The sequence below is a fragment of the Chlorocebus sabaeus genome, chromosome 11 (genome assembly GCF_047675955.1).
Source record: "Chlorocebus sabaeus isolate Y175 chromosome 11, mChlSab1.0.hap1, whole genome shotgun sequence".
Classification (NCBI taxonomy): domain Eukaryota; kingdom Metazoa; phylum Chordata; class Mammalia; order Primates; family Cercopithecidae; genus Chlorocebus; species Chlorocebus sabaeus.
In genome coordinates, this window is record NC_132914.1 from 12666849 (window position 1) to 12688996 (window position 22148).

A 22148-nucleotide genomic window follows, 5' to 3' on the forward strand; every position below is an offset into this window, starting at 1 on the left:
GATGATCAAAGAACATTGTATCTATGCAGACATGGCTTCCGAAAAGGCTGAAAAATTCCAGGTGAGCCGTGACAGCAACCTCTAAAGGATCTAGGAACCTAAGGAGGATCTGCCTTTTATTTAATAGAAATCTTAGAAACAAAAATAACTGACATGGCTTGAATGTCAATTGTTTAAAAAAAAAAAAAGGAAAAAAAAATCTGTTGTGTGGTCAGGCAGTTATTTTTATCATCTAGGCATCGTTTTTACCAAAGAAACAAAACAATCAATAATGTTATAAAAGCCACTTATACTCTGAGATTGAAACAACTGCTTTATGCCACAAAATTCCTACTGCTATCTCCGTTAGTGACTGAGTAATTCAATATGTCCTGAATGTCAACATATTTTTATTACTCAGCTAAAGTTGGCTTTGCTGGATTAAATGTCATTTAAAATGATCGATTGGCAGCTTGTTTGGGGTTGTTTTCACATTTATGAAAGGAAAAAGTTCGCCGGATACAAATGTTCTTGAAGCTCACAGGGAAACGGCGTTCTCTGGAAGTCCTGCCCTTCCTTTGCCATCTGATAAGTAGATAACATTCTAGATCCCGGTTTGATGCCTCCGAAAAACCAACATGGTAGCCCAGCGCAGGTTAAGCCCTTACATGGAGAAATGGTCTGGTTCACATTTCACTGTTTGGTGAGTAGTGGAATGTACCATTACAGTAAAAGAGAAGCAACAGAAACATGCAGTGAAAACCCCCATGCTTGTGGATGGAAAACTCTCTGCTTTGTTTTAGCTCTACGGTAGGCTTCTGAGTGGGGTGCCTTCCGCCTGGAGTCAGGAGGGCTGCCATGATGTCAGTCACCTTCATATGGGCAAAATGTCTTTATATCAAACTGTAAAAGACAACCAGGTAGTTTCTTAATTGCTGAAATTTATTAAAATAAACACACTAGAAAATCACATTCCCAATCCAGAGGAATCCAATGGTGTCGTCGGCCTATTTGCAGTGAAAATGATTGTAAACCTATAGGGAGATATGGGAGGGGTTGCACACACACTGCCTTTGTTCCTCCTGATTTACTGGCTTTTTTTCCCCTATAGATACAGTCTCACTCTGTCACTCTATCGCCCAGGCAGAGCGTAGTGGGTTGATCATGGCTCACTGCAGCCCCAAAACCCTGGGCTCAAGCAATTCTCCCACTTCAGCCTCCCAACTAGCTGGGATTACACGCATGTACCACCACGCCTGGAAAAATTTTGTAGAGATGAGGTCTCATTATGTTGCCCAGGCTGTTCTTGAACTCCTCCCGGGCTTTCAAGCAAGCCTACCGCCTCTGCCTCCCAAAACGTTGGGATTATAGGTATAAGCCACCACGCCCAGCCCTAATTTACAGGCACTTTATGTGATAAGATTTGATTTTGTCAGATGTCTTCCAGTTGGAAGAGATTATGGAAAATTAAAATGTATCTGCCATTTGATAGTAGGAGAAACACTGAAATATTAAGCCACAGCTGAGTTCTGGCCTTAGTCCTTTTGAGGCTGCTCTGACAAACTTGCCATAGACCGGGTAGTTTATACCCAGTAGACACGGACTGCTCCACAGTTCTGGGGGCTGGGAAGATCAAGGCCCTGGCAGATGAGGCATCTGGGTGAGGGCCCACTTTCTGGTTCATAGACAGCACCTTCTTGCTGTGTCTTCACTTGGTGGAAGGGCGAGGGGTCTCCCTCAGGCCTCTTTTAAAAGGGCACTAATCCCAATCACAAGGGTGGAGCCCCCAAGACCTAATCACCTCCCAAAGGTACCTTGGCAGTTAGGATTTCAACAGATGAATTTGGGGAGGACATGAAGATTCAGACCACAACAGATCTCTATTTTCCCTTTATAGTGGAAGTGACTCAAGACAAGAAGATGCTTGCAAGGGAAAAAGATACTTTGCCACTTTTTACTGCTTTGCCTAGAAACTAGAATCATCCTCCTTCCAATGCCTTAAAAATGAGCTAGATTATACTCAGTCTGCAGTAGGACACTGGTTTCTCAAGGTACTTATGATGCTCGGGTTACTCATCTTCTCCACACCCCCCACCTTAGCCCACCCTCTGGCAATACAGAATGCAGCCATGGCAAGGTGGGGTGGGCAATAGAAGTGTCTGGACAGCTTCTGTTGTTAGAATGGAGTTCAAACTCCAGAACTATGGTGTCGTTGTTTTAAGAAGGAGGCCACTTGTCTTTTTCCAAAACACGATCAGTGACACACCACATTAATGTTTAAACATAGATAATACAGAAGGATACCATAAGGGATACTAAAGATTTAGGGTCGCTGTATGTTTAATGGTAGTTCCTTGAAAGATTAAGCTTCTGGAAAATGCCACATTTTTCTGCCGGTGTCTTCTGCTGTTCAAAGAGAATGCTGGAGTTCAGAAAAGGTACACAGAGCAGGTGTACTTTGTTCTGCAAAGCCCTAAAATTTTACGAACATATACCCATTAACGAGTTTCTCTGAGACTAGAAATTGCATTGGGAAGTGTGTCATAGCATGGGCTCTGGGGTCATACAGAGCCAAGAATCCTGTGTGTCATTCATAAGCTGTGTCCTTCTGAGTAAATCATCAAACCCTCCCAGCCCCAGCTTCCTGGTCTATAAAATAGGAATAGCAACAGCACCTGCCTCATAAGGTGGCATAAGGGTCAGATGTAACCAGGCTTGTCGAAGCCACAGCACAGTACCCACAAATAGCACCCACTAAATACCGTTGTTATTTTTATTACTTTCTCTTCCCTCCCATTATCACTAATACAGTAATCCTGTAAAGTAAGTGCTGTTATTCCCACTTCATAAGTGAGGCAGCGGAACCTCAGGAAGATTAACAAACATGTTCAGGGTGGCCCAACTGAATTCCCCTTGTAAATATACCCCCAGAGAAGGGTGTATGTCTTTCTCTGCAGTGCAGATGTATTGGCTGTAATATATTCCAAGTCTCAACTGGACACTCCCCTTTCAAATGTGCCAGGCCCAGGCCTCGCCCAAAGTGAAAAAGAAAGAACACTGTAGTGCAGGAGTCCAGAGTGCAAATGCCTGTGACCTCAGGCAAGTTATTTCAACCTCTCTGAGGATCGGAAATAATACAGGTAAAGTGCTGAGTTCATACTTGGCATTTAGTAATGGATCTCCCATCACCAGCCATTCTGACGAGTGCCTATAAAAAGTGGGCATTTCTAGAATCATGCAGTGAACACCTGGAAATTGATGTTGCTTCTCCTCATCTGGAGGCCAATTAACCTTTAACTCAACCTAGAAGGCACACATCTGTCCCCAGCTACCTCTCCAGGTTCTGCTGGAGGGCAACCACACACCTTCATAGCACACATCCAAAAAGTCATAGAACAAGGGGAAGGTGCACATCATGTCTTCTTTTTTTTTTTTTTTTTTTTTTGAGATGTAGTCTCGCTTTTGTTGCCCAGGCCGGAGTACGGTGACACGATCTCGGCTCACTGCAACTTCCGCCTCCTGGGTTCAGGCGATCCTCCTGCCTCAGCCTCCCAAGTAGCTGGGATTTCAGGCACATGCCACCACGCCTGGCTAATTTGTTGTATGTTTAGTACAGACGGGGTTTCGCCACATTGGTCAGGCTGGTCTCAAACTCCTGGCCTCAAGTGATCCACCCGCCTTAGCCTCCCAAAGTGCTGGGATTACAGGCATGAGCCACCACGCCCGGCCATGTCTTCTCCTTTAATTTACTAACCCACAGCTGAAAGCCAATGCCCAACACCATGCCTAGGCCATATTAAATCACTTGACACTTAATAAATATCCATTGCCTGACTGAGTGTTCAGACATCAGTTCTGCAAATGGAGAAAGTGATTTTTGCACTGGGCTGCTTTCTGCCATGATCCATTGTATCAAAACATTTTTTAAAAGCCTCCAAAGTGTGATAGAATGAGAATATCTGTATTTCTTTTTAAAACCATGCTAGCCACAGTTCCCACAGAGTCACCAAGCCACATAATTTTTCTTTTCCCACCGTTTTTCACTCCTCACTCCTTTTTGCTGTGTGTTTAGCCTACCCCAGCCTTCTCATCTTTATCCATCCGTCTCCCACCAACACCAGGATAATCTTTTCATCCCACTATTTTTTACCACACAGCTCTCTCTGTAACATCAGGACCCTCTTTCCACCCTTTTCTCCTTCCAGGCTGCATTTAACACACATTCAGAGCCCGTTCATTCACAGTTAGAACTTGCTTCCCGTCTTTCACATGGGCTCTGCCCAGGTTTAAGTTTGGGTCACGACTCTGTGGACTTCCAGGTCACTGTATCATCATCTGTGGAGGGAGGCTGTTGCCTGGATCATCTCTGAGGCCTCCAGTGGGTCAAAGGTCACACAACAGGACCTCCCTCCCTCTCTCTGGGCCTTCATTCCTTCCCTGTAAAACAAGGAAGTTAGACAATCAGTCAACCCAAGCTAGGCAGAAGCAGTTGATGGATTGTTTTTTTATTCTTCTGGTTAGTGACTCAACAAGAAACGTTTTCAACAGTGTTTTCTTGCCCTTTTCCTCTGTAGACTGTAGACTGCTTTGGGATTACGTCTATCAGTTGCTTTCTGACAGCCGGTACGAAAACTTCATCCGATGGGAGGACAAAGAATCTAAAATATTCCGGATAGTGGATCCCAACGGACTGGCTCGACTGTGGGGAAACCATAAGGTAAAAGGGCAGCAGATATCTGCTCCATAAACTAGTGCTGAAATGAAGTCTTTATCCCTGGATTGGAGGATAATCGTCTATCTTCTGCTTTTTACATCTGCCCATACTTATTTAGTTTATTCCTTGCTAGGCAAGCAATCAGGCAGTTGCAAAGGGAAGGAAATAATTAAAGATGCATCTTTCCATTTGTTCCTGAGACCAGGTGCCCATTAACTCACATATCCGGGTTTACTGGGCTGCATCATGAGTGACTCTTGTTTCCACTCCCCTTGACCTGATCCCGCCACCTCCACTGTTGTTAGGAACTGGGTAAAAGGGAAGTACGGCAAGACTCTGTGACTCACAGGGGACCTTTGGGAAGTGCCACTTCTTTTCTGCTCAGTTAGAAACTCCCATGTTCCCCAAAGCCCATTTCTTTATAGGAAATACTTACATTCTGGCTGTAAAACATCCCCTTTATAAGCAAGCGATGCAAGAAGTTTGCCCCACAATTTTCCAAACTGAGGGGAGGGAATGGCATTGAATAAAGTATTTTGCAGTAAGGAAGACTGCGCAAGTGTGCAGATGTAAAAAGTGGGTAGCCGTGATCCAGGCCAGCCAATAGGTGGACCTGAAGCAAAGCCTGATGTTGGCACGATGGTGGCACAACCTCAATCTGCTGAGTGAGAAGGCAGGGAGGCCCAGCCAGGTGTGCCCAGACCTGCAGCCTTCTAAGAAGGCAGTGGGTAGTGCAGACCATGACCAAATATGGCAAGGCCCCACTGACAGACACTTCCATGTGTGAGTCACTGAGAAAAATCCCTCTGCTACTCCCACATTGTACCCTTGCCTCAGGCCCAGAACCACTGTATTCTTGCTTCCGCAACAGGAATTTAAACAAAAAAATTGTCTTCCTTAAAACGACAGGCCAGAAACACAAGTTTGAGAAAAGGTCATTGCAACAAAAAAAAAGAAATGCTGTGTGGGTCAGAAGGTGAAGGGTGACCCAGAGATAGGGGGAACCTGCAGGAAATTCCTTAGGCGGAGCAGAGAGCAGTCTTGGGAAAAGGAAATAAGGGAGGCTGCTATGGGATCTGTTTTATTAGCTAGGGCTCCAGGACTTCGGACAAAGGGTGATTCACCTTAGGAGTAAACCTTGGTGACAGGGAATATAAAAAGCTAAACGGTGGGGACAGATGTGCCTGGAAGGCAGCAGATTAGCAGGTAGCTTCCCAAACTGGCAGGGCCACAGGCAGCAGCTGAAGAGCTTTTATTTTAATAGCTCCCCCAGTGCCTTTTCTGAGGTTCATTTCATTGTGTCTTTGTGCTTTTTTTCTCCCTTCCTCCTTTGAACAAACAGAACAGAACAAACATGACCTATGAGAAAATGTCCAGAGCCCTGCGCCACTACTACAAACTAAACATTATCAGGAAGGAGCCAGGACAAAGGCTTTTGTTCAGGTAGCACTTCCTTTTTCTCCTTTCCTTCTTTTGGGAGGATGCTGTTTTCTTTAAAGAACGGGGAGTGGGGGGAGACCGTTAAGATCTCTACCTGCCTATCGGATACCCAAAGCCAATCATTGCTACAAACTGGATACCGGGTACTGGTTTGTTAGGACTTAAGGAAACTATTTTTTTAACTTATGTCTGTCCTGTAATAAAGCCAAAACTAAATGAACAGAATCTGACTCACCTTTAAAATAACGCAGTGATCAAGTAATACTATGTGGCATTAAAGTCCGGTGTAGTTAAAAGCACAAAGTCAATGGCAAAACAAGGAATTAACCCTAGACTTCCAGGTTACCAACCCTGTAAGGCAACTTTCTGAACCAGTATTTGTCAAAATGCAGGTAATGACCCACCATGAGTCACAAAATAGATTGAATGGGTCCATCACAGCTTTTTTTTTAATGAAATAAAAATAGGATAGGATAGAGCTGAAAATGCCAGACTGCATCACATGTAGCAAGAATGACAGTTGATTCATGAAAATGTTCCAGGTGTGTATGTATGTGATGAGTCATGATGTAAAATACATTTCTATTTCTTATAATGCATCATAGTCAGAAAAGTCTACAAGCTGCTGTACTAGAATTTTTCTTTCCAGAATTCCTCATAATGAGTTATCCTCATAGATAACCAGTTAGCCTGCCACATAGATTGTGATTCCAAGTACTATGCAAGAGAGGAGAAAGAATTAGAAGAAGGAGGGATCTGAAGGACCAGTCAGGAGATATAGAAGTAGACCTCTGGTGCTGGTAGTAGTCATTAGTGGGGCCAAGTGCAGGTTGGTAGAAGTGACATCAACAAACACAGTCTTGGGTGATGGGTTTTGGCAGGTGGGACAGAAGAGAGTGACAGATGGGGCTAGAGATGTAGATTGTGAATTATCTGTATACAGGTAGGAAGTGATACCATGTATGAACCGATGAGCTCACTGATATGATTAATTTATTGGAAAGAGCGGAGAACCTGGTCTTTAGCATTAGGAAGGAATGGTAACTTAGGAATAGTAAAAGCAATTAAGATCTTCAAAAGAAACGAGAAAGGCTATTCAAGAAAGGGAAACAGAATAGAAGGAATAAAAAAAAAGAACCCTCCCTTCTCTGGCTCTACTGATGCCTTTTCTTCATCCTTCAACCTAAATGCAGTCCTTGGCTCCCTTTATTCCCACTCTGTACCTTTTTTGTGGATGAATTGCCCCCAACACACAACTTCATTTATCACTTCAGTGGTTAGGCTCTTAAATCTCTACATCCAACTCTAAAATCTCCCTGAAATTCCAAATGTGAATGTCCAAGAGTTTCTTGTAGGCTGTGTCCACTTAAATGTCACATTTAAGTATTTCAGACATGACACCTTCAAAACAGAAACTCGTCTCAGATTAGAAATTCCACCCAGAGGCCGGGCGTGGTGGCTAATGCCTGTAATCCCAGCACTTTGGGAGGCCGAGGCGGGCGGATCATGAGGGCAAGAGATCGAGACCATCCTGGCCAACATGGTGAAACCCCATCTCTACTAAAAACACAAAATTAGCTGGGCATAGTACCATACACCTGTAGTCCCAGCTACTCGGGAGGCTGAGGCAAGAGAATTGCATGAACCCGCACGGCGGAGGTTGCAGTGAGCCGAGATCGCGCCACTGCACTCCAGCCTGGCAACAGTGTGAGACTCCATCTCAAGAAAAAAAGAAAAAATAAATTCCACCCAGAATTACTGAATTCTTTACTCATCAGAGGCATCACTGCTGTTTGAAGCAGCCAACTTTGAAACTAGAGTTCCCTTTGACTCTTTCTGTATCCCAGTCATTGTGCTAGATTGACCATTGGCTCTTCAGCACCATTCCCACTCTATTCTGTGTTGCAGAGGCTAGAAGGCTGGGAACTACATTTCCCAGGGCTTGTTGCCAGAAGGTCCCAGGTTGGAGTCTTTCAATGACAAGCAGTTTCATGAGATCTGGGAGATGAGAAAAAGGCAAGGGCTTCCCTGGCAGTAGAAGCTGATGTCTGGACTTCATGATTCGCATCGGGATTCACTCAACAATGTCTTTCTGTCTCTGGTCCACTCCCCTGCCTCTTGAAATCATAATACAAACTGCCAGCTGCCCTACAACACTAATACGATTCCCTATGCCAGAAATGTATATGACTTTAACTTTTGCCTTTTTAATACCTATACCCTCAAGGCTCAACCTCAAGTCTATTGCCCTGAATGAGGCCTTCTTCGGGTGCTCCAACACACATAGCTATCATCTTCCATCATCGCTTGGGTTCCCTTGGGTCCCCAAGGGATATGATTTGCTTTTTCTTTTCTTTTCTTTTTTTTTTTTTTTTTTTTTTTTTTTTAGACAAAGTCTTTCTCTGTCACCCAGTCTATAGCACAGTGGCACAATCTCAACTCACCGGAACCTCCACCTCCTTAATTCAAGCAATTCTCATAATAATCATGCCTCAGCCTCCCTAGTAGCTGGGATTACAGGTGCATGCCACCATGCCTGGCAAATTTTTGTATTTTTAGTGGAGACAGGGTTTCGCCATGTTGGCCACTCTTGTCTGGAACTCCTGGCTTCAAGTGATCTGCCCACCTTGGCCTCCCAAAGTGCTTGGATTACAGATGTGAGCCACTGTGACTGGCCAACTTGTTTGTTTTTCTAGAGACAGGGTCTCACTCTGTTGCGCAGGCTGGAGTGCAGTGGTGTGGTCATAGCTCACGGAAGCCTCAAACTCTGGGCTCAAGCAATCCTCCTGCCTCAGCCTCCGGAGTAACTAGAGCAACTACATGATTTATATTTTTAATACAGGTTGAGTGTCCCTTATCTGGAATGCTTGGGACCAGAAGTGTTTCCGATTTTTGGGTTAGGGATGCTCAGCCTGTAGTTAACATGTGTGAAGCCCTTCTCTCCGACAACTAGATTATAAGCTCCTAGAAGGTAGAGGATTGTATTTTTTATCATTCTGTATTACACCTTTCAATAAATGCTTGTTGACAGCCTGGTGTGGAATATCAGAAGCTTAATATGGGAAAGTCGTCAAAAGAAGAAAGGGGTAGTTTGGGGGGCCAAGCACAGCACATCTGTGGAGTTGGCTGAGAGACGCTCCTTATTGACTTCGGATGTGGAGGGAGAAATTTTAGTTAGGGGATAAAAGAGGAGAAAGACTGCAGATGCTACAGATCATACTGCTGGAGAAGTTTGCCAACAATGAGCAGGAAAAGCAGTAGTAGCCAGAAGACTGATAGGCTTCCAACAAAAGATCTTCTGTAAGAGAAAGGAATAGTGTTCTTCGTGAGGGAGAGATTAGTCCTTTTTGAGGAAATAAATGTTAGAAGCCAGACTTGCCACAAAATGAAGGTTTCTTGGTGTAAGACCTAGTATGTAGTCAAGTGAGGTGTTGAATTGTGAGTACTTTTCACAAGATGTTTCAGTGTTGAAGATAGATGTTTAAGTGTTGAAATCATGGACTAGTGCCATTAAGCAGCTCTTTGATGAGGAGGCAGAACACAAAGAATGAGTAGGACTCAACTCGTGAGAAGAGTCAGGAGGGCTCCAGATAAGGGAAAAGCTAAAGATGTGTAGGAGAGCATGTGCCATGATTTATACAAGAGCCAAGACCGCTAGACTGCAGTGGGTTCATACTGGTGAACAGTGGAAAATAAGAGCTTCCTAGGTAAAGATGGTAGAAGAACCCGATGAGCAGAGCAAAAGGATGTACCCTTGACTTGTTGAGTGGTCCTTGTAGGCTTTTGCACGTGGATGAATGAGAGAAAATGTAAGTTCTAAGATAGTGGTACAGGGCAGAGTATACGGGGAGAGAAAAGTATGCAGGCACAGAGGGGGACTGGAAAGGGTGCTCCTATAGTGCAGGCGGAATATCTGCAACCAGGCTGCCTTCCTGAGCCATTGTAAATCACGGTCGAAACATGTCATTGATGTCACTTCCAGTTTAACCCATTGAACAGGAAGATGACGCTTGTTGTACACCCCAGTTGCAAAGGTAGACAGACTAACAAAGGTTCATTGCTGTCATTTTGGGTGAATCCGTGATAACATTGTAAAAGATTCTCTCTTTTTTTTGCCTTTCTAATTTTCCAGAAGCTCCACTAAGTTGTCCTATTGTCAGCATTTTTCACTTAACATTTAACTATATTCTTTGAAATGTAAGTTTTGAATACCATTTCCTGGGCTCACAGTCTGGAATGGAAGTGGATACACAGCTCTCGTGAGTCTGTAAAATCTAATCCTGTAAAAGAAAGAAACATATATACATGGTCTGGACAAAGGTTTTCTTGTATGGTCATGCAGTAATGCACCACACGGTCCCAAAGGGTGCTCACTACCTCACAGACATCCTAGACTTTTTTTTTTTTTTTTTATAAATAATTAGGATTTCACTTTGTCACCCAAGTTAGAGTGCAGTGGCATGATCATAGCTGACTGCAGCCTCAACCTCCTGGGCTTAAGGAATTCTCCCACCTCAGCCTCCCAAGTAACTAGGACTGCAGGTGCACACCACCATACCCAGGTTGTTGTGTTTTGTTTTGTTTTGTTTTTTTGGTAGAGGTGGGGTCTCGCTATGTTGCCCAAGCTGCTCTCAAACTCCTAGGTTCAAGTTATCTTCCCACCTTGGCCTCCCAGTGCACTAGGATTATAGGCCTGAGCTACCATGCCTGGCCCTAGTCTTTTTAAATAATCATTTTGCCACTTTTTAGACGTCAGAGAGAGGGGTACCTTTTCCTAATTTGCACTAAGTTAGCGTTAATCTCGGGGTTCAGTAGCTCTCCAGCTGTATAAGATGATAGAGACTTGCTTTATACACAGGCTAGAGTTCAGAGTGAAGACAGCTTTAGGAAAATGGAATCTCTTAACTCCTCCACTTCTTCCAAAGGTTTATGAAAACCCCAGATGAAATCATGAGTGGCCGAACAGACCGTCTGGAGCACCTAGAGTCCCAGGAGCTGGATGAACAAATATACCAAGAAGATGAATGCTGAAGGAACCAACAGTCCACCTCAGCGGGCCAGCAGCCCAGGGAGCCCCTGCCCACCAGGATTGCTGGAGGTGTGACGGAGCAGGCGGGCTGAGGAGAGTGGAAAAGGAAGCGACCCGGAAATGGCAGGGACACTTCTCTTGCAGACGAAGAGGGACCCTGGAGCACCTTGGACAAACCACCCAGCAAAGGCGGGGCTGGAATTCTGGCAGAGGGCATGAGCCTGGGACTCGCATGTCACGTTTCCTTCTCATTTGGAATCTCCATCTGTAATTCCTCACCCTCACCCTTCCACTGTTGTTAGTTTCATGGTGTTTTTGTTTTTATTTTAAGAACATGCAGTTTGACTCTTCATCATTCATCTAGGGGAAGACATCCAATGTTGTTTTCCTATGGAAATATATATCTATTATATATATATTTTTTGCAAATCTCACAAAGTGTGGCAAGCCCAGCTGGTCAGGAAAGAGAATACTTGCAGAGGGGTTAAGGTTCCTCTTTTTCCTGCCACATGGATCAGGTTTGTTCCTGTTACTGTTGGGTCTTGGCTGAAAAAAAAAAAAAAAAATGCTTTTAAAAAAGATAAAATGAAAAGGAGAGCTCTCTTTTTCTCTCTCTTGCTCTGTTCTTCCCTTGGTCCCCTCTGTCCTCCCTCCCTGTCTTCTGTTGCGATTCAGATGCCTTCTGACAGAGTTCAGCCTCTTGGAGAGTCTTGGGGATTGTTGGCACCTAAACAGAATCAGTGACCTGGGTGCTTTGTGGCCAGCAGCACAGAATCAAACCCACATCCAAGCATTTGGCCACCCATCTGAGGGAGGCCAAAATCATCACAGATGCTGCTGTACTGTAGACAGATACATGCTAGTCCAGTGAGCCACCCCTGAGATGACTGTGAGAACCATGCATCTAAGGCGTAAGATAAGGATGGAAGGCTGTCCAAGTTACTTGGAAGGCCTCGGCAGTTGGGATTAGCTTGGGAGCGTTGCAAAGTGGAAAATATGAAAAGACCACACAGGCCCAGCAGTCCAGAAACTGGGCAAAAATATTCTGCAGTGGAGATTTATTTTTCCAAAGCAGGTAACAGAGGCTGGTGAGGAAAGATCCTCTCTGCTCCATTCCAAAGGCCATCTTGCCGTCAGTTTCATGCCTTTGCCTGATTTTTTTTTTTCAGTTCCTAGCCTTTTTTAAAGTTTCTTGGTCTCCACTGGACACAGAGCATTGGAGACGGAGGATCCCAAAGGGCAGTCTCAGTTGCAATCAGTGTTTGCCCAGCCTGGGCAGACAGGAAATTCCTCGGATACATTACTTTTCTTTCTTTCATAGCTATGTCTCAGAAAGGACCCATTTGTGGCTCTTTTTCACCTCAAAATAAGATCGATGGTATCTTGTAAAATGAGGGTAGTGCCACTTCTTAGTATTTTTGATGATAACAGATATTTTTAGAAAGCTGTTTTAGATTTTTTTTTTTTTTTCCTTTTCTAGCCATCTAAATTGACTCTTCCAATATAGGTCTCAGAAATCCAATATTTGGAATACAATTTCTTTTAATCCAGATTAGATCTGCCTTACAAAGCACCCCCTCCTCGTTCCCCTCTGTTTCCTCCACTCAGCTGGGGGAGCAACTCACAGCTCCTCCAGGATACGTATGTGCCCTCAGCAGCAGCTCCCAGGGAAGTTGCCAGACCCCTGGGCTTCTCCCTAGCCTTTTCTGAGTTGAGCTGGACCCGTAGAGTTTGGGTCACACAGGCAAGAGGAGTTTTCCCTGGGCCTTACTGACAAGGACACCAACCTAGGGTGCGAACAGATGGACTGTGGTTCGAGGACACTGGAATTGAACTGATCAAGGCTTTCTTTAGCCTTGGTCTGTCCCTGCCTCTTATCAGAGCACAGGTAGACACACGGGCGTAGCCAACCCACTCCTACTGTCACAGGTGCCCCACCATTCGACCTTCCAGGAGGTCAGGGGCCTTCTATGTGAGGTGAGCGGGTCACAGTCTGCTTGGATGGTGATGATATTCTGCCAGATTTCAGCACACTGCAGGTGTCTTTTGAGAGCGTTCAGTAGGACATGGTGATCCCTAATTCAGCCTCTAAGATGACTGGTATTTGATCTCAAATGCAGAGATTAAGCCAAATACCTGATGTATTGTGAAAGCCACTGATTTTAAGAATGGAGAGAAAGGGATTTGTACTGCATCCCTCTGTATGAATATGAAATCAGAGACCAGGGCATGATGCTGCTCGGGTTAGAGCCTCTCAGTCTGGCCTCTTCACCCAAGTGCAAGAACTCAGTCTCTCACTGCTCAAAGAATCTTACAGTTGAATTACAGAGAGAAATTCCCTTTTGCCCCAAGAGTTTCTATATTTAAAGCAATATCCCAGTAGAATAAGTTAGACTTAGGATGATACCTTCAGCCACTTGAAGAAGAAATAGAAGGCACTCATTCCAATATAGTCTTTATTTCCCATTCAGATACAGGTTGAGCATCCCTAATCTGAACAGTTAAAACCCCCAAATGCCCCAAAATCCAAAACTTCTTGAATGCTATGACACCATCAGTGGAAAATTCCACACCTAACACCTTTGCTTTCTTCTGGTTCAATGTACACAAATTGTTTTATAATATCATAAGATTACCTTCAGGCTATGTGTATAAAGTATATATGAGCCATAAGTGAATTTTGTGTTTAGACTTTGTGTCCATCCCCAAGATTTCTCATATATATACAAATATTCCAAGATACAAAAAAATTTAAAATTCAAGACCCAGAACACTTCTGGTCTCAAGCATTTCAGGTAAGGGATATCCATCTGTACTACCAATAATGATTTTGTAATCCCCTAACTGCAAATGTCCTCTTCATTTGTTCTTTATGAGAAGACCTGGGTAGTGCCAGCACCTGGATACAGTATTTACACCCTGCAGACCCTAAAGATTTCAGATTGAATTTAGCAAACCTTGATGAAGTAGCTGCTGGACACAGTGAGGCACCCAAAGCTCAATCAGCCATAATCCCTGCTCTCAGAGTTTAGATTGTACTTGCCCAATCCATCCAGCATGAACTTTCTCATTTCAACACTAAGGACTAGGGGTGTTTTCAGGAGACAAATCGGAAGTCAGGAGAGGAAAAGGCAAAGGAGATGGATTTTCAGGAGATGGAGAAAATGCAAAATGCCATGTGATAGATCTGTACTGTCACTTGGGTCTTGAAGTTCTCATTCCTACATCTCAAGCTAGCCAGGCCGTCTCCTCTGTATCAGAAGAAAGCACTGGCGAGACTGGCTATGTTGAAGGTAGCATGAACTCTAAGATCTTGACCCAGGGCGACTTGGTCTTGCTTCAGGTGGCATCACCCATGTTCCAAATCCTTTGGGGAGGTGAGGTCATCCCCACAGAAAAAGAGGAATGACAGACCAATGGATTTTCTCCTTTCAACAGTATGTTTGGAACCCTCTTATCCAGTGTCTCTTGATACTGATCTCTCGTCCAAATGAGAATGTCGCTTTAGCTGAAATTCAAATGGCTGTGACAATTTACTGAAATGATGAAGTAAACCACCATTCCCACCTTTTACTGCCTGGGCTCCAAGTCTGAATACATTTTTGAAACAGTAACTCCCTTTTGCAAAAAAGAAACCTGGGGGTCAGGGAGGTGAAGTGACTTGCCCTAGGAGCAGACAGCATGCCAAGAATGGAATTAGGATCAGGATCCAGCCTGGGCTTACCTTGTCTGGCCCATTCCCACCCAGGAAACTGAAGATAAAAGATTTGGGAAAACACATCAAGAAGAAGGGGCAGTTTTCTTTGCCCAAGCATTTGGTGCTAGTTAGAGGCTGTTCACTCTCTCCTGCTCCTCTTCGGAGTAGAAATAAAGGCTGTGACACAAGGAAGCCAGTGGGGTGGGAGGGGGGCACAATAATCCCTGCCTAAAACCCACAGAAGACTAACCTGATACTCTTGACCCAACTGCATCAACACTAAACAACTGCAGACCCCCTGAATCTTTCACACATGCCAAGTGAACATTCTTGATGATTTCTCTTTGTGACTGCAACCACCTGCAAACCAGAACGAATCTAGAATTTCCTTTTTCCCCCCCTTTTTGTTTAGTTTCTAATCTCTTGTTTATGAGGTGTGGGGTTTATAAGGGACTGAATCAAATGAATGTAACAAAAAAGAAAAAACAAAAACAAAAAAAATGCCTTTTCTCAGGGCCAGTGAGTTGCAAATAATTTTTAAAGAAAAGCCTATAATTACATCATCTCAATAAATTTTTTATAAAAAAAAAAAGAGGTCCAGAGTCTCTGTTTTTAATAATATGAAATACAGTCAGACAAGGTGCTCTGATGAGGTAAATCCTGTCTCCACTCAATTATGGCATAAAGGGCAGTCAATGGTTTTTCTCTGGCAGGAAGCCTCCACTGCAGAGCAGTCTGCAGGCGATCTTTAGACAAGTGGGACCGGAAAAGTCAGAGTGAACTATTCCGAGCTGAGCAGCTGCCACAGGTGGAAAAATTGCCAAGAGGAACCCCGATCAGAGATGCTTGGGACCCATTAGGTTTATTAGCTCACTGAGAACTTAGCAATGCCTGGTCCTCACACAATAGAATTGCCCCTTAAATCTGCTGAGATCAGGGGTCTAAGCCTACAAGGCGATGAAGGCGTAAGGGCTGGGATAGATCCTATGACTAAATACAGGACTGTAATGACCTAGAAAGTCATCACACCGCTCAGAGCCAGCCCACATGCTCAGAATGTCCCAGCCAACCTGGCCAACAGAGCCACCCGCCAACCAGTGGGCACTTGGGAGTTCAAGATCAAACATTCTGCACTTGACCAGAACTATCTGCCATCAGAGGTGGGTGGAAACAAGGGGAAGAATGAAAAACGAAGCAAATGTGTTGCTGTTGAGCAAATTGGACACAGGTTCGAAATGTCTAAGAAATCGACGGTCTTAGAAAATGTTGTTAGTTTACTTTTGTATTTAGGTTAACCCAGTTACTCTGTATCCCCTGAGAATGATTGCTGAAATTTGGCCCTATATTCTGTATGATCAGAGCACAGTATCAAATAAGGGTCTAGATATTTTTTTTGTGGTGCTAAAAATGCATTCGAAGCTACTATTTCTATAATGCAGCATTAGAGAACTGCTAGAAATGCAAATTATCAGTTCCCACCCCATAAACGGAATCAGAAACTTTGGAGCAGGGGCCGAGCAGTATGTTTTAACAAGCACTCTGGGTGATTCTGATGCACACTGAAGTCTGAGAGTCACTGCTACCAATTTCTTCATCTTAGTGTGAAAGAGAGCTTGTAGCAATTTAAACAATAAACTCAAAATAATTGATGACAACTAATTTGCATTAATAGTACTCACACACAATAATGCCGCATTTTCCTAATGGTAGATATACTGTGGAATGAGGCTAAGTGGACACAGAATCACATACCAAAGTCATCATCTTGTTTTCTCCAAACCTTTTAAGCAATCAGTTTGCTTGTAAAGATGAGCTGTTTTAAAGGGTAACTCTAACAGCTGACCTGCCCTTGCAAATTAGAGCACAGCAATTTATCCACTTATGCCCACTTATCTGCCTAACCAGCCTGATCTAAAAAGAAAAATAAAAGGATCATTCTCATCTGCTAACTGACCTTGGCTATCTGTACCCGGAATTATTAAGCAGAGCCTGGATGAGCATTTAACCAGGGCATTTGCAGAGGACTCTAGAACCGCTGGGCTAGACCAGTGCCTCTCAAACCTGAAAGTGCTTATGGATCATCAGATGATCTCAGGGAAAAAAGCAGATTTTGCTTCAGTAGTATATTGTGAAGTCTGCACAGAAGATCTATTCTTCTACCCTACTCTCTGGGTGGGGCTTGAGGTTCTGCACTGTTGTTGTTGTTTTTTTTTTTTTGAGACAGAGTCTCGCTCTGTCACCCAGGCTAGAGTGCAGTGGCGCGATCTCAGCTCACTGCAAGCTCCACCTCCCAGGTTCAAGCAATTCTCTTTCTCAACCTCCCGAGTAGCTGGGATTACAGGCACCCGCCACCATGCCTGGCTAATTTTTTTGTATTTTTAGTAGAGATGGTGTTTCACCATGTTAGCCAGGATGGTCTCAATCTCCTGACCTCGTGATCTGCCTGCCGTGGCCTCCCGAAGTGCTGGGATTATAGGCATGGCCACAGCACCTGGCCGAGAGTCTGCACTTCTAACAAGCTCCAGGTAGTGCTGATGGTGCTGGTCCAGGGACCACACTTTGAGTAGTGAGAGGGCAGTCTCCCTTCAGACCCCGAAATGCTGACTGTAATGCAAAACTGACCGAACCCCTCTCTTTGTTGTTTTCCTCTGTTAATCCTTCCCTAGAATGGTCCCTGGGCCCAGTCCTGCTCTGTGAGACATTTGCTTATTCCCTTTCAGGGCAGCATCAAGAGTAAACAACATGATCAAAAGCCTCTTCACCAAGTGAAGGAACAGCTAGCTATTCATGTACTGGACCTTCATACGGACATTCATGACCAGATGCCTCATGGTCATCATTCTTGTGGGAAGCAATGAGAATTCCAAGCATCGCTGTCTCTCACCCTCTAGCAAGACCGGTCTTGATTGCTGAAAGCAGATAGAACGCTAACAGTGCCATTCTTGATGTTCTAAATGGATAGAGAGGATGGATGAGCAGATCTTCCATCCAAACAGTCCAAGATATTGATATTAAAATCAGATAATCCTGTTTGTTAGGACTTAACAGATTCACTCTTTTTTTATTTTTTTTTAATTAAGGCCTTCAGTCTCTGCCAGATTCAGATGGTAGATTTCTGTTAGTAAAAACTACTGAGGAACGTCTACTTAATCTTGTCTGAGACAATAGAAGACTATTTCCTCTCCCCCAACCCTCTTAGTAATGGCCTCCTGGAGTCCTCTGAGATGTTCATGCCTTTTCCCTCAACCAGAATTTTGGTCATGAGATCCCATGTCAGATCATCCACCTGAATTGACATTTGTTTCTTCCAATGCTTCTGGGAGAGCTAAGTGCTACCTCGGTGGCCCAGCTGCAAGCACTTCTAGAAAAGCAACTAAATGCGTCCATGCAGTGAATTGCTCATGTGCCTCTGTCCCCCACTAGAGCGCTCTAAAGGTAGAGTATTTTATGCACGTTCTTACTACCAGCCCTTTGCATGTGGCTGGCGCAAGTTATATGTTAATAAGTGTTTTAAATGGGAGTGAAGTCAGAGAAACTCTTTGTGACCTTAATTTAGGCAAATATTTCTTGAATATGACACCAAAAAATCCACAAAAGAAAAAAATGAATAAATTGGACTTCATCAAAATTAAAACTTGCTCCTCAAAAAACACCATATTAAGAAAATGAAGATAAGTTATAGACTGGGAGAAAATATTTGCAAGTCATTTGATAAAGAACTTGTATCCAGGATAAACTTCCACAGCTCCATAAGATGAACAACCCGATTTTAAAATGGTCAAAAGATTTAAACAGACATTTCACCAAAGAATTTATAGAAATGGTTGTTAAGCACACAAAAAGATGCTCAACATTATTAGTCACTAAGGAAAGGTAAATTAAAACCACAGTGAGATCACACAAGTCATCCACAAAAGGCTATAATAAACAGACTGTCAATTCCAAGTGTTGGCTAGGAGGTGGAAAGCTGGAACCCTCATACATTGCTGGTGGGGGATGTAAAAAGGCACAGCCACTTTGGACAACAGTTTGGCAGCTTCTTAAAAAGTTAAGCATAAATTTGTCATATCCAAAAAATTTCATGCTGAAGTATCTTCTCAAAGAAATGAAAACATGTCCACATAAAGACCTATACACCAATATTTATAGCAGCATTATTTTACTTTATTTTCAGATAGAGTCTCACTCTGTTGTCCAGGCTAGAGTGCAATGATGCAATCACAGCTCACTGCAACCTGAAACTTCTGGGCTCAAGCGATCCTTCCATCTCAGCCCCCTGAGTAGCTGAGACTACAGGTGTGTGCCACATGCTGGCTTTTTTTTATTTTTTGTAGAAACAGGGTCTCGCTATGTTGCCTAGGCTGGTCTCAAACTCCTGGGCTCAGGTGATCCACCTGCCTCAGCCTCCCAAAGTGCGGGGATTACAGGTGTGCACCATTGCGCCCGGCCCAGCAGCATTATTCATAATAGGTCATGCCTGTAATCCTAGCACTTCGAGAGGCTGAGGTGGGATGATCATTTGAGCTTAGGAATTCGAGACCAGCGTGGGCAACATAGTGAAACCCCATCTCTACAAAAAATTTAAAAATTAGCTGGGTGTGTTGGCACACACCTGTGGTCCCAGCTACTTGGGAAGCTGAGGTGGGAGGATCGCTTGAGCCCAGGAGGTTGAGGCTCCAGTGAGCAGTTTTCACACCACTACACTCCAGCCTGGGTGACAGAGGAAGACCCTGTCTCAGAAAAAAAAAAAAAAAAAAAAAAAAGGCCAGGCGCAGTGGCTCATACCTGTAATCCCAGCTACTCAGGAGGCTGAGGCAGGAGAATCGCTTGAACTGGGAGGTAGAGGTTGCAGTGAGCCAAGATCATGCCACTGAACTCTAGCCTGGGCCGCAGAGCGAGACTCTGTCTCAAAAAAAAAAAGAAAAAGAAAAAGACAAAAACCAGAAACAATCCACACATCCATCAACTGGTGAATAGATAAATAAAATGTAGTAGATCCAGGCAATGGAATACTACTTGGCAACAAAAAGGCAACAAACCATTGATAGATGCAATAACATGTATGAAACTCAAAAGCATATTAAAAGAAGCCATCACAAAAGACCACATGTTGTCTAGTTTCGGTTAGATAAAATTTCCAGTAAAGGCAAATCTATAAAGACAGGAGACGAGTGTTTACCTGGGGATGGAGGTGGGAGTGGGGATTGAATGGAAACAAGCAAGGGAGAACTTTTGGAGATAATGGAAATGTTCTAAAATTGGATAGTCATGATGGTTGCACAAATCTATACGTTTACTAGAATTTATTGAACTGTACCCTTATAAAGAGTGTGTTTTATGGTACATAATTTTACTTCAAAAATGCTGTTAATACAAAAAAAAAGGAAAAAGAAAAAAGTCTTCATAAATCAATTCATGCCGGTTATATGGTAAGTGGGACTGTCTTCAGGAGCTGCACACAGGATTCAAATAAAGGAACTATAGAAAAATATACTAATAATATAATATACTAATGAAAATGAAACATTAAGAGAAATTGTGACAGTGGGAAATCATCAACTGTGTTCTGTTCATCGACCAACCTCCCCAGGGCTGGGCCTCTCAACAGTCCAGGGAGTCTGAGTAAACCACAGTCTCTCAGAAATACTTTATGGACACCCCAAAAGAAACCCTAGAAACACACAGCCCGTGATGGCCACCCCCTGCCAGTATCAGGTGGCTCCAGGCAGTTGTATAGGCAGCGGCTCTAATTTGAACTGGTAGCCTAGGATATTGGAAGACCATTTGATGCTGAGACTCCAAGTCATAGATTCTTAAAGCTACACAGCAACATAAAGGCCAACTGAATCAGTCGGTGTTTGGTTATGTGTGACCCCAGGGCTTCCCAAAGGGCTTCTTATTCCAAAGGGAATAAGAAGTAATGAGGGGGAAATGCCTCAAGAATGAAGCTGGGAGCCTGAGAAGGACCCAACTGAAATCAGACAATGGGAACACCAAGCAGGGAGATGGTTTAACACACCTGTGGGCTATTACACTTCAACTATGAAATTAACATCTATTTAGTTAGAGTGGAGAGCAAATGATTTTTTACTAACAACAATGATGAGACTTTTAGCCAGGTGTGGTGACTCACGCCTGTAATCCCAGCACTTTGGAAGACCACGGCAGGTGGATCACGAGTTAGGAGTTTGAGACCAGCCTGGCCAACATGGAGAAACCCTGTCTCTACTAAAAATACAAAAATTAGCTGGACACGGTGGTGCGTGCCTGTGGTCCCAGCTATTTGGGAGGCTGAGGCACGAGAATGGCTTGAACCTGGGAGGCGGAGGTTGCAGTGAGCCGAGATTGCACTACTGCACTTCAGCCTGGGTGACAGAGCGAGACTCTGTCTCAAGCACAACAACAAAAATGATGAGACTTTTATGTACAAAGTAAGAAATATGCACTGAAAATATCACGTTTTTATTTTATCTAAAACTATCTCAAAAGATAGTATCTTTCCATTCATAACAGTCATGTATAAAAGATAGAGATATATTCCATGTCTACTACAATGGGAAACATCTTCAAAATGTGTTTTAAAATGATTTCCTCTGTCTGTCATGTTGGTAAAACGTTTTTCACTGTTCTGTAGTTCATATTCCCTCTTCTCTTTCCTTTTATGAATATCTGAACTAGGCAGCCTCTTGGGAGGTGTATGAAAGACTTTTAAAATTAGATAATAATAAATCACTCATTCCTGATAAATAGCATTATACAGTCAATCATTTTTTTCCTCAGAACTTTAGCCTATTGCAACCGTAGGGAAAGCATTTTGAGGCCATGGTCTCAGAGCCAGGTGAACAGCCTGCAGTCTCAGCACATGCTTTGCTGTGTGTGGAGCAAAACTGTCATTAGAGAGAGGGCAGTACCAGAAAGGATGTTGGTTTTGTCCACCTGAGAATTCTGTCTGATGGGCAATGTCTGAACGTCAATGTCCAACTTTCATTTTGCCAGTTACATCAGGAATTCTAGACAGCGACTAGAATTGGTACCAAGTTCACTGGTACCAAGTTTATTCCCTTCTGATTTAGTATCCCTGACATAGGCTGGTGCCTAACACAGCTGGCTGCTGGCTGGCCTGAGAGCAACAGCACAGGACACTTACACAGGTGCAGTCTGCAGTCAGAGTGCCCAGATCCAAGTCCCACACCTGGTGTCATTAGCTATGTGACAATGTGACCTCAGGCCATGAACTTAACCACACTGTGCCTCAGTTTCCTCAAATGCAAAATCGGGATGATGATAAT

The 22148-nt window shown here is 43.7% G+C and overlaps 1 protein-coding gene across 3 annotated transcripts in view; it reads left to right on the top strand.

Annotated features, from left to right (window-relative positions):
• ETV6 (ETS variant transcription factor 6) overlaps positions 1–14778 on the top strand; it is a 247633-nt gene extending 232855 nt beyond the window's left edge. For all 3 annotated transcript variants that reach the window (XM_007967682.3, XM_007967684.3, XM_007967683.3), the window contains 3 exons: positions 4554–4696; positions 6036–6136; positions 11059–14778. In XM_007967682.3, the coding sequence (XP_007965873.1) occupies positions 4554–4696; positions 6036–6136; positions 11059–11164 (350 nt within the window). In that variant the 3' untranslated portion in view covers positions 11165–14778. The remainder of the gene's footprint in view (positions 1–4553; positions 4697–6035; positions 6137–11058) is intronic.
• Positions 14779–22148: the final 7370 nt, after the last annotated feature.